The sequence below is a fragment of the Micropterus salmoides genome, unplaced genomic scaffold, assembly GCF_014851395.1.
Source record: "Micropterus salmoides isolate LMB-PRFRI ecotype aquatic unplaced genomic scaffold, ASM1485139v1 Ms_hic_scaffold_17, whole genome shotgun sequence".
NCBI classification, from domain to species: Eukaryota; Metazoa; Chordata; class Actinopteri; order Centrarchiformes; family Centrarchidae; genus Micropterus; species Micropterus salmoides.
The window spans coordinates 32708340-32725106 of record NW_024040817.1 but is presented as its reverse complement, the minus strand read 5'-3'; the positions used below and the strand labels follow the sequence as shown (position 1 = coordinate 32725106).

The 16767-nt window shown below is 41.8% G+C and overlaps 1 protein-coding gene across 1 annotated transcript in view; it reads left to right on the top strand.

Annotated features, from left to right (window-relative positions):
- The first annotated feature begins 394 nt into the window (after positions 1 to 394).
- sh3bp5lb (SH3-binding domain protein 5-like, b) overlaps positions 395 to 16767 on the top strand; it is a 17102-nt gene continuing 729 nt past the window's right edge. Inside the window, exons 1-6 of the mRNA XM_038724991.1 lie at positions 395 to 1074; positions 1414 to 1476; positions 1599 to 1727; positions 5746 to 5907; positions 9066 to 9239; positions 11955 to 16767. The exon at positions 11955 to 16767 is cut by the window's right edge and continues 729 nt beyond it. Coding sequence (XP_038580919.1) covers positions 823 to 1074; positions 1414 to 1476; positions 1599 to 1727; positions 5746 to 5907; positions 9066 to 9239; positions 11955 to 12569 — 1395 coding nt within the window. The 5' untranslated portion in view covers positions 395 to 822 and the 3' untranslated portion in view covers positions 12570 to 16767. The remainder of the gene's footprint in view (positions 1075 to 1413; positions 1477 to 1598; positions 1728 to 5745; positions 5908 to 9065; positions 9240 to 11954) is intronic.

Here is a 16767-nt window from a genome sequence, read left to right as displayed (position 1 = left end):
TACAGCTGCTTATGGATACAAGGTAGTGGCAAAACTTCCAGCTCCACCTGCAAATTGAATCGAAATTTTTAAGTGGTCATGTTCAGTTCAAAATTAGCAAGCCTCCTGCTCTTAAATCAGGGCTCATAAAACTAAAGGATCAATTCCTTTTGGTAACATTCCCCTGGGAAAAGACCACATCCCACTCCAAAGTTACCTGACCAGCTGTTATACTTTCTGGCAGTGGTGAGGCTTAACAAAGCCTCTGGTCAGAAACTGTCCATGGATCTTGCTGTTACATGAACAATGCTTTATTGTCAGGCAGGATTCGCACTGATCAGACATTATGGAAATGGACATGATGACATCTGCACTGAAAGTATTAAACGTGCAATAAAGGCATTTAAACATAATTATACGTGTGGTATGTGAAATTGCCCTTACCTAACTATCTACCAAGTAGAAGAGTGCGGTTATTCACATATAAAAGATGATTGCTTGTCCTGATTGTCCCTATATATATTTTTTAATAAGTACATAAAACTACCAAGACGTATCACAATAAAATAAATACTACATTTATGAGAAAACAATCTGAGCAAGGTAGAGTAATGCGGAGTGCCACTAACTGTCATGTGCAGCCTACACGACTCAAACAGCCAGGCTACGAAGGGGCTAGCATTAGCCAGGCAGTGCTGTTTGTATTGCAGACAAAGCGGGACATTTAAGTACTACAGTATTAATTGTTTACCAGTAGCACTTCTCCCACTGGTGTAAACAATGATACCGCATTGTTCCGGGAGACTAACGCAATAAAAACGGCAGCCGGACGACAGGCCGCTAATGGAGCCGGGGACCTGGCGTGAAATTCCGAACGCCGCGTGGTGCCCTAAACCGACCGGTTTGCGGGAGGAGACCCCAGGGGAAGAGGCGGAAGGCGGGGACGGGAGCACCGTGATGCTGAAGCGAAGAGGAGTTGACGAAGACACCGCGGAGGAGGTGAAAGCGCAGTGTGAGGACGACGAGAAGCATTTTAAAGCCGGAGGGGAAGACGATGCTGGCAAACACGAGGAGGAACTGGACCCAAGAATTCAGGCATGTTAATTTGCATTTTTACAGAAGTAACAGTTAGTCATACATATCTGACGATATCCTGAGTTTTCTTTACACATCATCTAGTTTTATATATGAACATAGGGCATATTTACTAAGCGAGGCAGTAATAAACATCACAACATTACATGGCTGTAACGTTAGTCAGCTCATTCCACAGACTGGTACTTGGTATGGGCAGCTGCAGCCTCAAGCCTGCATCTCTGGGCTGCAAATGTCCCTCCACTGAACACTTCATTATTGCTTTATTCCCAGGATTTTCCCAGCCTTTCTGTTTGTATTCTGCTTTTAATAAAATCTGTCTTTCCTCTGTGATTCCAGGAGGAGCTGGAGCACCTCAACCAGGCCAGCGATGAGATCAACAAGCTGGAGCTGCAGCTGGATGTGAGAAATGTTTGTTTTACTTGGAGTCACAACCACTGTTATCACAACCACTGCGTTCACATAGTGTTGCTGCATGGAAAGTCATTTGCAATGTTTTGTTATTTGTTTGCGGCTTCTTTCAGGATGCCAGGTCCAGCTACAGGAGGATTCTTACTGATTCTGCCAGGAAGCTCAATGCTCAGGGCTCCCAGCTCGGTGCCTGCATTGAGAAAGCAAGGCCCTACTATGAAGCCCGAAGACTTGCCAAAGAGGTGCGTGTTGTAGCTGCACATGAGTATTCAGTGTATGTGCATGGATTAGTATAAGAGATATACAGCCAGTTGACAGTTGAAAAGGTGGAAATGAGTGCAGTCTAAATAAATCCTGGCTTCATGAAGGTTCTAATGTTGAGTTTTTGTTCAAACTGTTAGTAAGGTGTTGATTCAACCATAGTTACATTTGCATCAGTTATGATGAGAGTCATCGGGAACTACAGTCCCACAAATAAATAATTTGTCAGACTAATGATGGAGCAAGCTGCATATGTTGACAGCAAGGTGAAGTGCGGGCTTTAGTGAAATCATACTGCCCCAATGCAAGATTCATCCACTGTTATGCTCATAAGGCACAAATAACATTCAAGCAGCCAATCTGTCTTGATGCCTTTCATAATTTTTACTAACCCTAACTGCCCATGTAGCTATGTGTGCAATTTCTTATGTGGTTATGTTGCTTATTGTGCCTTGCTTACCTCGATTTAGTTGCATGTCGGCCCCCAAATAGTTTTATTGCGTTTGTTATGTGCAGAAATTCAGCAACACGGACAGCACCCATAGGTCCCGCTTACCTGGGCCCTGTTTCAGAAAGCAGGCTTAACAAACTCTGAGCTTGCGTGGGTGGGGATGAAAAAAAGCCATCATCAGTGGAGCTCTGATACTACGATTCACCACGGCAATGGGTAAATAAAAAGCAGAGCATCCGTTTTAGTCGGGTGGCGATAGAAATAGGAATGGGTGCCAACGTGACCCATGGTAGAGCGGGTTGCTTGGGCAAGATACTGAACCCCGATTTGCCCCTGGCGGCTGTTCCGCCAGTATGAATGTGTGTGAATGTTAGTTTCTGTTTGAGCACTTAGGCTCAGTGTATGAATGTGTGTGACTGGTGAATGCAGATGTAGTGTAAAAGTGCTTTGAGTGGTCGAAAAGACTAGAAAGGCGCTATACATGTACGGAGCATGCAGATATAATAAGAATAATAAGAAAAAGCATAAATTGATAAGGCTTCCTCTAAAAGTTTCCCCACGCATGTCACTGAATTACCCAGTTTTCCCTTTATTTGATTGTATGAGATGATAGTGGACTCAACAAAAAGTGTAGCCTAGGGGCCCATGATCACTTTAATCCTCCACTGAGTACACCACAATACAATTCAACAGCAACACCAACTTATGAGTATAGATCCTGGAGCTAGTTTATCCTGGAGATGGTTTTAAGCTAAATCGGTTATACCTTAGCGTTTTTAGTCTGACCTCATAGTTATGGTGGTTGCATCTAGGCTTTACGCTAGGATTGGGCGTAAATTTTACGCGGGAGCAGAGATAAAGTCAACATTTTGGCTGTTTCTATAACAACACAGCTTTAACAGAATGGCACTCATCTCATGTATAGACTTTACAATGAATAGGTTTTTATAATGGACAGAAGCAATTGATTGGATAATGAAACAGTCTCCGGCATTCCTGGCATCATGGGCTGCATCAATAGGACTCATCCGGATCCATCCGCTATCTGAACATGAATGTCTTTATGTCAACCACAACAGATATCATTCAGGCAGTGTTCAGATTGCTTGCGATACCATTATATGATGCACACATCCTCCAGGAGTGTCTATACCAGGACTTACATGCTGGCAGAATGAATGGAAATCTCCTCGGCGACAGTAAAATTCTGGCTGGTGACAAAGATTATCGCTCCAAGGACTGAGCAAAAATGGTGGTAAAACCCCATCCACACTGCCAGTAGGTCAGTTGTTGAGTCTTCAAGCGCAGGTAAGCTACAATAGCATATGCACATTTGCATATCTAAAATATATTTAAAAAAAATATATAAATATGGTGCAGAAACAGTGAGAACACAATCGTGGCTTACATTTTCCATGTTATCTGTCAGTGGCCAAGTTGCAAGAACATATACTTTAACTGAATAATTAAGTAAATAGAATTTCTTGATATATCTACCTAAAGAAACCTCATTTCTTGAATGGCAACTCTCTGCTGTCTCTGAAGACAACACCTTTTGTCCTGTGTCAGCAACTGTAGCTTTGAAAGTGGGGGGTAGACTCGACAGTTGGTTGCAATTTGCAACTTCACCGCTAGATGCCACTAAATCTTACACACTTAACCTTTAAGAAAGGATCTGCAAGTTAGGAAGTTTCTGTAATACGACCACAGAGCTGGTACGAGAGATGACAGCAAGGTGAAGTGCGGGCTTTAGTGAAATCATACTGCCCCAATGCAAGATTCATCCACTGTTATGCTCATAAGGCACAAATAACATTCAAGCAGCCAATCTGTCTTGATGCCTTTCATAATTTTTACTGTAATACGACCACAGAGCTGGTACGAGAGATGAAGCGGTACCAGCTAGATATAGTTGGACTAACCTTTATGGATAGCACTGACTCCTGGAGAGGGACTGGGCTCTCTCCATCTCCAGTGTGTGTGCTGGAAGGGATTCCGTCTAGGGACTCCATTATTCTGATCTGAGACTTCAACACTGATGTAGGCAGTAATGTAGAAACCTGGAGGGCGGTGATGGGGAGGAATGGCCTGCCTGATCTCAACCAGAGTTGTGTTTTGTTATTGGACTTCTGTGCTAGGCCTTAGATTGGCCATAACGAACATCATGTTTGAGCATAAGGTTGTTCATAGGTGTACTTGGTACCAGAACGCCATAGGCCAAAGATTGTTGGCATAGGGGTCTCCTGAAGCAGCACATAAGTACTAGGAGGCCAGAAGAGCTGGGCTGACGTTTCTGTGGTTGCTAAAGCAAAAACGCTGGTGGGATGAGTTTGGGGAGAATGTGGATAAGGACTTTTGGTTGGCTTCAAAGAAGTTCTTTAGAATAAACTCCGGAAAGTTTATGATTGACGGCAAAATGGTGTGTGAGATGGACAGGCAGATTGGTGTGGCATCAGCAGTAATGCGAGCATTATAGTAGACCGTTTTGGTGAAGATGGAGCTGAAATGGAAGGTAAAGCTTTCGATTTGACAGTCGATCTACATTCCAACACTTACCCATGGTCTTGACCTGTGGGTAGTGATCAAAAGAATGAGATTGCGGAAGTTAGCTCAGGTTTTATTTTTTATTTTTTTATTTGAATGAAATTTCAAACCCAATTTATGAGAGTGTGTGTGTGTGTGAGGGTTGGGGGGATCTTTGTCACCTTTTTCATCATAATGAGTTTGCAGCTCTAAAATTAGAGGGTTTTTGCATTTCAAAGTTCTAAAAATTGGATAATTTGGGATGTTGCAAAAGTATGAGCAAGGGAGACAGAAAGCAGTGTTGGGAATTAGGGTTTAAATGGCATCAATAGTTAGATTAAATCATATAATAATAATAATAATAATTATAATAATATTAATAATAAGCTTGGGCCACCCTCTTAAAGAAGAGAAAATCAATAGCTAATTACCTTATTTAGTCTCATAAAATACACTAACTAATAACTATAACCAAAATTACTGTCATTAACTAGTAGGTTGAGGAATTTGGATTTCTACACAGAAGAGGTTGGCGATATTTTCACTCTTATGCAACATTGAACTAATCAGCATGTGTATCCACGCATCCAAGCATTTATTTAAAAGATAAACACAAGCAAAACACACAAGATCAAATCTTAATGAAATGCACTAAACTAAAGAAGAAGTGTGTGTGTGTGTGTGTGTGTGTGTATGCGCATGTGTGAGCTTCTTTGTTAAGCTTCAGTGTGTCTCACGTGTACAAGCATGAACACACATGGTCAGAACAAAGAGAGCATGTAAAGCAGGAGCTTTAAAGTTCCTCTCTGTTGTGTGGTTGTGTTTAAGGCCCAACGGCATATATGCACAGTATGTGATCTGTAAGCTAACAGTGCCAAGTTAAAAGGAGTTGGAAAAACACTGTTTGCTGGAAAGACCAGCTCCACTCTCCTTGCAGCCTTTAATTGAGTGCACCCTTTTTATTGTTGCAGCTGATTTTCTGATTGGTTAGAATTTTATTTAGCTGCTGCTGTCTGTTCCCCCAGGCCCAACAAGAAACCCAGAAGGCAGCTCTGAGATATGAGAGGGCCGTATCCATGCACACTGCTGCCAGAGAGATGGTTTATGTGGCAGAGCAGGGCCTCTTGGCTGACAGGAACACCATGGACCCAACCTGGCAGGAGATGCTCAACCATGCCACTGCCAAGGTAATCACCCAGACTTCTCCGTGACCCTGGAATTGTGGTGTATTCTATATAGGCAACATCAGCGGACTTTGGCATTCTCTGAGAAAAGAGCCCAGTGAGTGATTGCACCTTTTAACAAGGGAAACAGGCTTATTGTAATTTCAGTTATCTGCCAGTGTAAGTAATTCAAAATTATGCTAAAATTTGTAATAATACAGATTTCTAAAAATGTTGCCCTACAACGCAACTACAGTATATTTTGTGGCTCACTCAAATTCTCACAGCACACTCGCTGTGTGACTGATCCTAAAAACCCTTCACTTGTTATCTAGAGAATGTCTGTGCCACTTTTGATAGCATTTAAATGAAGACTTGTGGACAAATAGATGAATTGATTTAGCATATTTTGAAAAATATAGATTGACGGCGTGACACAATTTTTTGTGAGTTTTGGTCTGGCACTTTTTGTTCACGAACAGTTTTAGCAGAGAAAAAGAAGGAGAAAAAAGAAGAAAGAATAATGAGAACGAAAACAATTCATAGTTTTCAGTCACATGACATGCACGGTGACCTGATGGGCAGAACAACAGACCAGAACGTTGTCTCACCCTGCCAGCGGACCCCTAAAAACCAGAGCGCTTTCAAAAGGGTGTATACGTGGCCCCCAGCCCCCTGGACACCTAAAAATAACACCACTGAGTCGGAGTATATATACCTAGGCCCAACCTCCGCTGCTTCAGGACATTTTGTAAGAGCTGAAAGTGGCCATTGCCAGAAAAGCTTGTAGAGCTTATTGCATTTCCAAGTGTCATTGAGCCAATCCATTTAAATGGATTTGAAGTTTGGAGCCATAAACCAGAGTCCCGGGGCTCAAGTCCAGCTGAGTTTGTAAAGATATACTGAGAGTGCATAGAAACCACAGGTGCAGAGTAGAGCTGGACCAGTTCCCCCTCTTAATTAAAATTTATAAAGAACAATCCCATTTTGGAACAGTTTGATAGAATCAGAGTCAAATTCACACCAACACAGAGCATTCTTAGAACCCAAAGTTATCTGGACCCAGATGAAATTAAGAAATCATATTCATATGTCAGAGCGATGCTATGAAAGTTCTTGTCTTATGTACAGTTACCGGAATACTTCATACACACAAACCACAACATAACCAAGTTCTTCATATAATGTGTATTAAACTACTAACTACACAAACAATAAACTACTGACTACATAAACACAACTAAAATCCACTAGACACAAAAATGAATGGTTATGTGAATGAATATGAACACATCAATGAACCAATGGTGAGAACTATTTGAGACCAGATGATGCTGTGAATGTTCAAGCAAGCAATGTTAACTTAAGAGAAACCACTACATGGACAAACTTTGTACACCTTTTCCAGCAACTGAGAAGTTTTGGAAAGTCAAAGGAGATCGTTGGGATAATTATAAGCATTCATTAGGGACAGGGGTGTACGTACTGACGGCATTGGAGTGCATGGCACTGGGGCCCAGTTGGTTAAAAAGGGCTCCCGTGGAACAAATGCTGCATGGAAGGTTATCATATCTGTTCTGTGGTTATTGACATATTGTGTCAGCTACTTTGTGTTGATTTGTTACTGTAGGCTGGCTAAAGCTATTTCTGTAGTTTGGTATTCAGAGACAGCAGGCTGTGGTGGTTTGAGTGCAGAGCAGGGATGTTAGATTTGCTTTGATAGACTTGGGACTTCGGCTGCTGTCCGTGGTGCTGATCAAAGACTGCAGGTCTGCAGTTGCATGGTGTCGTGTGTCTGGATGCCTGTGTTTACACGAGCCTACTTTTGGGGCGGGGGACACAAGAAAAATATTTGCACCTCGGCCAATCACAATTATGTAACACTGCTGATTAGGGGTCCAAGCCTGAGGACCAACCTGAAGGGCCTGGTGCACAGTCTATACCAGCCCCAACAGAAGCAAAAAATGACACGTGATCCAGGAGATCACGCCATAATCAACGTAAACGCCTTTTAGGTATGTTGCAGACGAACAGGAAGTGATGTTGTAGCTCGACATAGGTCTGTCCAATTAACACAAAACTTGGGCCAGTAGTTTCCTGTGCCACATGGAGGCTGTGCAAAAACAAAATTGGTGCTGATTGGTCATTAGGTGGTGCTCTTGTTGAAAACTCATGAAATAAGCTAAAATATTTTTTCTAAACTACTTTTTATCAGACAGGGGTGGTATAAAATGGTGCTCACGACAGAAGCCAAAAATTATACATGTCCACCAGCAGGTGGCGCTATAATCAAGGTATGTGTGTTTGGCCTGTAACTCCCATATATTATGTTGCACATTCTATCACCTTACATGCACACATTCCCTAAATTAAGTAGCATCTTGTGATAAAGGCCTATAATATTTTTTTGCTAAATGTCTCCTCCTTAGTCTAAGCTGCACAAATTTGTAATTTTTTAACTTTGCAAGTAGAATCTATGGACTCTCATGGTCAGAGGTCATTAAAATAACTGTAATACAAAATAAAAATTTTGAAATCACACAAAAGAAGTGATATATCTCCACATACTAGGTCTGTCTGATTAACACAGAATTTGAACCAGTAGTTTCTTGTGCTGAGGGTCTGCACAAAATGTGACGCCAATCGGCCATTAGTTGGCACTTTTATTGCAATACATGAAATATGCTAAAATTATTTTTCCAAACTATGATTTCTGAATTAAAAGTTTTCCAGTCTTTGTACGAGGCCCTTTTTCAGAAAGCAGGTTTAACAAACTCTGAGCCTAAACCTGAACTCTGAGTCAACTAGCCCTGAGATGGAAAACTCCAGAGCAGCTGATCAGAGCCAGTTCAGTTCAGATTGGGTGTGGTGAATGAAAAAAGCCATCAAAGGAGCTCTCATGCTATGATTCACCATGGCAACAGATAAATAAAAGGCAGTGGATATTGTGCATGCTGGCTCACAGTCACACTACCGTGACTTACTGGGAAACTCATAGCCTATAGAACAGAGCCATTATTAATGTTATTAGAACAGCTGTGCTTTTCACAATGGCTGCTGTGAAAACAGCCTGTTGATTGTGCATCCACTATATATCAAATATTAGTGCCATGGTGGGGTATAGGAAAAAGGTAATGTGTGATTTATGTATGTGTTCCTGTTGTCATGTCCTGTGCTGTCAGGTGAACGAGGCAGAAGAGGAGCGCCTCCGCAGTGAGCGGGAGCACCAACGAGTCACACAGCTCTGCCAGGATGCAGAGGCTCGAGTCCAGACCCTCCAGAAAACCTTGAAGAAGGTCATCCTCAAATCCAAACCTTACTTTGAACTCAAGGCTCAGTTCAATCATATTTTGGAGGTGTGTACTAGCAGTGATTGTTTTTTTTACAATAAAATACTATATATATATCATATCTATCTATCTATCTATCTATCTATCTATCCCGATAGATAGATAGATAGAGAGATAGATATATATAGAGATATATAGATATAGATATATCGAGAGAGAGAGAGACACAAATTTAAATAGTTATTCTTGTTTTTATTTAGAAAGCTTGACACTGCCCTTCTTAATACGTAATTGCAAACTCATTATGTTAATTAAAAATAGCATAATTATAACTTAGCAAGCTAACTAGAATATCCAATAGCTAATGCACGTTTGGATTAGATATTGGCTGCCCTTTTTATGCCCTTTTTATCTGCAGCCTGTTTTCCTGGTCTACTGTGAAGACCCTGTTATTTGGCTGTAAGTATTGTAGTGGTATAGCCTGCAGCCTAGTGACCTCCCGCCATATCTAAATAAGGTAGCATGGCTACAACAGTGACTCCTGACGTTTAAACTTCACTAGCTTCTAAACTGTAAAACGTTGACATTTAAAACTTCAGGACGTGTTGAAATACTAAATAATCTTTCATATGATCATGACCATGACACATGAAACAATAAACACAACTCGTCATTCAAAAAAATTGTTGCTTGAGTGAAAGTGTGACGTATCCATCTGATTTTTCTCGCTTCTGTTAAGGACTGTGGACTGTATGTGCTGAGGTAGTTTGGCATATCAGACTTGTATGGGCTCCGAGAAAATCGCTGTGGCTCTCCCCTACATGTTCTCTGAATTGGACAGAGAAATTTTTTGGGCAAAAAAAACAAAAATCAGTATTCTTGAGCACACCAGAAAGTATCTGGTACTCAAAAGAAACTACCTGGTGTGCACTGTCTGGAGGTCGGTCTACACTGCTCTGAATTTTCATGTGTTTTGGACACCTTGTTGAGGAATTAAACGTCACTTCCTATCCCACTATGTGGTGCAAGAGAACACCACAAAATTATGTTCCAGTACATCACACGTGGACCACACTGTGAAAATTTTATGTAAATCAAATGTTGAGTGCCACACAAGGCTTCCTACCTGTTGCTCGTAGGTGGTGCAATGACTATAACTCGTAATTGGCATGTAGATGTGTTCCAGCCTGGAATCTTGTGAAACATTTTTGGGGCAGATAGATCATGTACACTCAAGTTACAACAACTTGCTGTGTCATGGTGAAATTTCGATGCCAGGGACGCCGTTCATTAAAAACTCACAAGCTTCACAAATAGCACCATCAAGGTCTTAAGGCTTTCTGTCCGAATTTGAGGTGGAACTAGAGAACATGCTAGGAGGAGTATATGAAAGCATAAAATGTGTAATTTCCTGTTTCCAGTAAGTTGTGCTATGACTATGTCTGAATCTTGGCATGAAGATGTCTTCAGGGTCTTTTTCATTACTAAATAATTGCTTTAAAAAAAATACATTATTTAAAGTGGTCATATTATGTTCATTTTCAGGTTGATCGTTTTATTTAGGGGTTGTACCAGAACAGGTTTACATGGTTAAATTTCAAAAAACACCATATTTTTTTTCATACTGCACATTGCTGCAGCTCCTCTTTTCACCACCTAGCTTCGTTTAGCTATGGAGTGATACATCTTGTAAATGATCTTTGTTGGGAGTTGCACATATGCAGTTCCTTGTTAAGGACAACTAGTCAATCAGAAGCAGAGTAGGGCGGGTCCTGAAAAGCTGGTAAACATGGCTTCAGTTCAGCTGTACATGTTGCCGACCAGCTTGGCAACATGGACTGGTGCAAGAGTTTCAGAGTGGTGAGTTATTAATCTGTAACAAAAGTATCTTTCAGTTTCAAGTTTTAACTGAGCTCTGTCTCTACATCACACTAACAACTTTATGTCCACTGACTGCCTGGAGGGTAGCTAGTATTTGGAAGGACTAGGAGAGGTGTGCTGCAGCTCAGTGTTTTTCCAACGGTGTTGTATTCATTATGACGTATGTTTTTTGTGATGTCGGCATAAAGCGGAAGAAAGGGCTGGACTACAAACGAGCTGTTTTCAGGCAGTTTCAGAGCAGAGATTTCTGTGGGAGATGGGAACTCCTTTTGGGCTGCACTTTGGGCTTTTTCACTTTGCAAACCTGTTACATGCACAAAAAAAGGTATATAACTCAATAAAGGAGAGGGAAAAAGCAGAATATGACCTCTTTAAAAAATAAATAAATCAGAACAGCATTAGAATTTAATATTTTAAATATAACTAAATGTTTCTAGAGCAGCAATAGTAATGTTTACAGCAGGAAAGTTGCTATTTAAACTTAATAATATAATAAATCTAAAGTATTGGCTTTTACCTCTCAATCTTCACTTCACCTGACTCACTGTCTCCACCACAGCCTCACTGCTCTGCTGTTCGCTGACTTCACTGTATATGTGTGGAGGCGCTAAGCCTGACACAGAGAGCAGAAGGGAGACAAGCATGTTACAAAACAAAGTACAGATAAAAGAACCGTTAACGTCCCTGGGGCCTGAGGTTTCTAGCACCTTTAGCCCCTTTACAAAATGCTTTTCATTTTTGTAAAACAATAATAATTATCCTAGCAATTTCCCTGTTCTGTGCTCGAGCCCTAAAGAAAATTTGAAATTCCCAACTTAAAAACCTACTCCATTAAATGTTATGTGTTTGGAGAAAATGTCACCGTGAGCCTTGCTAACTTGTTGCTAACTGTTTTTTCAGGAACATAAGGCTAAAGTAGTACAGCTGGAGGAGCAGGTGGCAAAAGCAAAAGCTCGTTACTCTGTGGCTCTGCGGAACCTGGAGCAGATCAGCGAGCAGATCCATGCACAGAGGGGGCGAATCACGGCCAGCAGGGCCCATCCTGAAGTCTGCGGGGGACGGAGCTCCCCAGTGGGTGCTGAGGCTGAGGTCAGAGTCGCCATCGGGATTCACATCAGTAGCTGTGCGGGAGTCGGTGGGATAGAGAGTGACTGGGCGGACGGTGAGAAAACCAGGCTTTGGGTGGAGAGGCACAGAGAGAGTGGCTGGGGACAGAGGGAGCGACTAGAGGCGGAGCAGGCCGGCTCAGACTGCGCGTCAGTCATTAGCCTGCAGACCATCGCCTCTGACCTGGAAAAGTGTGACTCGGTGGAGCACCTGGGTGAGCTGAGTGACACGGGGAGCGTGCTGGGTGAGGATTGGGACCGCAACAGGAAACCTAATGAGAGGCCAGTCGGCGGGGAGGTGGTGACCGAGGGGCCCCAGGAGGCGGGGGTCCACCATGAGAAGGGAGTGGTTGGTAAAGAGAAGCAGGAGAGTTTTGTCAAGCAGCACCACAGGAGTGTTAGTCTATGATGGTGAACAGAAGGGAACTGATGAGTGATGACGAGTCAGGATCAGGGCGAGTGTGTGATGAGGGATCAGAGAGGAAATTAGAAAGGAGAGAGAAAGCAGGAATGTGAATGGAGAGCATGACAGTGATTGACACAGCGCCGCAGTAACTTCAGTTAGGAATAGCAGGTACATTGGCTACACTAATGAATCTCTATGTGACAGCAATAAACAGAGAGAGCAGTCTTGCAGACTCTCTGACCTCCCCTCACACCCTTTACAGTGTCTGATCCAGTCTGTTGCTCCACACGTTGAAACCTCAACAAAAATGCATGAGGAAAACTAATCTGTAGAGTACAAACAGGCAATTTAGAAACATTGTACGCATGCTACTGTTTAATGTGCTTGATTTAAACATAGTTGTTCTCTGCATTAACATGGTTAGCCCTGCCACAGCTATAACATCATCAAGGATTAGGGTATCCCGGCTCTCTTTCCTCTCCTCCTGGGCCAATGACAGCACCCATCATAGTGCCTAGTCCGATTGATCTGGCTGGGTAGATCTACTCATGGTCCGCTGCTGTTTTATCCTAACCCTGGCTTCCTTTTCCGATGAATGTATAATGTGTTTCAGCAATAAAGCCGAAAAATAAAAGAATAACAGATGAAAATATAGTGGAGTTTGAAGGAGCTACCTTGCTATCTGCAAAATCTCCTGATCCAGTTGAACAATTTTGGCTTAGCCTTTTAAATCAAATCCAACAAGACATCATTCTTTGATGTTTCAGCAATAAAGTTGGAAAAAAAATAACAGATTAAACAAAAAAGTAGCGCCGTTTGAAGGAGCTACCTGCCGCATCTTCACACCGCATTGCCATAGCAATAACCTTGACTATTTGAGCTGACTAATCATTCTGCACGATTGTTAGATTCCACAGTCAAGGCAATAAGCCAAGTACATGAAACAAACCAAATCCACACTTCCACACACAGTTTGAGGTTTTCCTCAAACTGTGACTGGAGAATTAGTGCCCCAACTATTTATTACTATTACTAATTATTGATGAGCTCAGCTTCTAATATTCATATAATGGTAGTGAATGGCCTTTTTTTTTGGCGAGTTTTGTAAATTAGGTTAAAATCTACATGTGGATGGAAACCTGGCTAATGTTAGAAATGTCACAACAAATAAGTGCATTTGCATCTGGGCTGAGGCATTAAACTTGTTTACCTGACAACATGGTTCCAATGTCAGGGGCTTATGGGAAATGATGCTGTGGAAATTGAGTCAAATTTGGTTTTCAAATGCTCCGTAAATGCTCCGTACTTGTATAGCGCCTTTCTAGTCTTTTCGACCACTCAAAGCGCTTTTGCACTACATCTGCATTCACCAGTCACACTCACTCATACACTGGCGGAACAGCCACCAGGCAGGTTTCTTTCGTCCAGCTTTTCTAATTAATGAAGATGCTTGTGTGGAAACATGGCTTTGTGTTTCCCCATTGCATAGTAACTTTGAAATTAAAATCAGGTGTCCTTTTATATTAATTAACTGTCTTGAAGCTAACCGTTTTAGAACAAACTAAAGTGTATATAGTGTGAAGCGAAAGGTGAAACATTGTTTCAGAACGCGTACATGCAAAAACTATTTGCAGATTAATGATCACCCCTTTGCAAATGTCCACATAATTTTGTTCAGACATTGAAATAAACAACATGGATATAGGCCAAGTTGCAAGCATCACTGCGTGGCATGACAGGAACAGAAATAGACAATTAAATCGTTAATTGCAATTATTTGAATGACAATTAATCGTCTGCTACAATTTGAGTCTGTCAAATGTCAGTTCAACACTGAGATCCATCAGCCTCCAGACAAACTATAGTGACCTTTAGAAGCTGACAGAAACCTGACTGGCACTAGCTGAGAATAAGGAAATTATCCTTTTTTCCTTTTTGTCGGTGACTTTAACCTTAGCATGTACACTGTGAACATACGTCTGTGACTGTAACCCACTGCCTTGTTCAGCATATGAATCACTCTAAATAGAGCTAGACCTGCCAAGCAAATATATCAGCCGATATATATCAAACAAACCAAATTTAAGGGATCCTTCTGAAAATGTTTGTGTTTTATGAAAAAATACTATATCCAATATGTCATTATTAGATTGTTAAAGTTTTAAAAATATTTATTTTCTCTAGTTTACTGACCTGAAACTAGAGGACCAGGTCTCTGCTGTTGCACAGATAGCCACATCCCATGTTATGCCAAGGGAAATAGCTGAATGTTGAAGTTGGGGATTTATTTTTGTTTTATTTAAAGTGCCTATGAGTCCTGATTGGGTTTGGTTAGCCAACAATGATTCTACTACTAATAAACCGAAGAGGTGGATGCCAGACATTTACAGTAACACAGAAATATAATAAAATTATTTAAAGGAGCATAAGTTATAAATTAGTCAACAGTCTACTTTAACTGGAGAGAGCTAATAGTCTGACCTTTATAAAATGTTCAAGCTGCAGGACTTTAAAGGCAAAGTTTGACACTGATGATGACATTTTCTACAAGTATTAATTTATTACTGGAAATTATATTATCTGTACTATATTGGAATGTTTCTCCCAGAAGACTGATGTCAATGTCTGAAATAGGTCCTGTGTGTAACTCAAGTTCAGTTTATTGTCATTAAACCATGTTAGACATGAAGGAACGAAATTTCAGGTCTACCAGTGTACAGAATAAATAACACTTTAAGATAAACCCTATAATATAATAGTTAAAATAACCTAAAACTATAATAAATACATAGTTCAAACCGTAGAGCATCGGTAAAGTGCCTCATGCAGTCACAGCAGTCCAAAAAAGCAAAGGACAGAGGAGCTCTAAGCCAGGGAATGCATAAGTCTCACACCCCCTGACAAGAAGCTGCATGTTAACCTCGTCGTTCTTGCTTTTAAGCTGCACAGCCTTCTGCCTGAGGGGAGGATGGTAAACGGTTTGTGTGCCGGGTGTGTGGGGTCCTTCATGATACCTGACGCTCTGCTTCTGCACCTGCTGACATAGATGTCCATGGAAGGGAGGCTGCTATTGGTAATTTATTTAGCAGATTTGACCACTCATGGCAGCACCTTCCTGTCAGCAGCAGAGCAATTCCCATACCAAACAGTGATGGAGGATGTCAGTATGCTCTCCACCACACACCGGTAGAAAAAGGTCAGGACAGCAGGGCTGAGGCTGGCCTGCTTCAAGTACATGCTTTGGTGGGCCTTCTTAATAATGCTGGCTGTGTTGGTGGCCCATGTGAGGTTGTTGGAGATGTTCAGGCCCAGATATTTCAAAGTGGACACCATCTCCACAGTGGCTTCTGCAGTGAAGACGGGAGGGGGGTATGGCCTCTCCTCCTGAAGTCCAGAACCATCTCCTTAGTCTTAGCCCACATTGATGCAGAGGTTGTTTGTTCTGTAACAGTCTATGAGTTCTTCCACCTCTTGCCTGTGCGCTAACTCATCCTTGTTGGAAGTCCAACCAAAGCCGTGTCATCTGCAAACTTCACTAAATGATTGCTCTGGTACAGAGCAGTCATATGTGAGGTGAGTGTACAACAGAGGGCTCAGGACACATCATTGTGGGAAGCCGATATTTAGTGTGATGGTGGGAGATGAGGTTGATGGATGATGATGGATCTTAACCAACTGTGGCCTGTTTGTCAAGAAGTCCAGGACCCAGTTGCAGAGAGATGGGTTTTAGTCCCAACAGCCGCAGTTTGTTGACTAAGGGCTGCATAATGATCGTATTTAAGGCAGATGTAAAGGCCAGGAAGAGCAGCCTGACAGAGCAATCCCTGCAGTCCAGGTGGGTGAGAGCAGAGTGGACGACAGCAGACACTGCGTCAGAAACAGACAGGTTTCTCCTATAGGCATACTGATGGGGGCCACATTGATGTTGATGGTGTCCTTTATGTGAGCCAGAACCAGCCGTTCAAAGCATTTCATGATCAGTGGAGTAAGGCAAACCGGACTGCCCCTAAAACCACAAATTGTTACTACATTGCTGTTTCTGTAAGGATTAAACAAAAGAGCTACGTGTTAATTTTGTGTATTTCTGAACTTTGGACTGAGCCAGGCTAGGCTAACAACGTCCTGACTCCATCTCCGTACTTAACATACAGATATCAGATAAAAGTCTGAACATTTTAATCCTAAAAAGTAAAGATTAAAG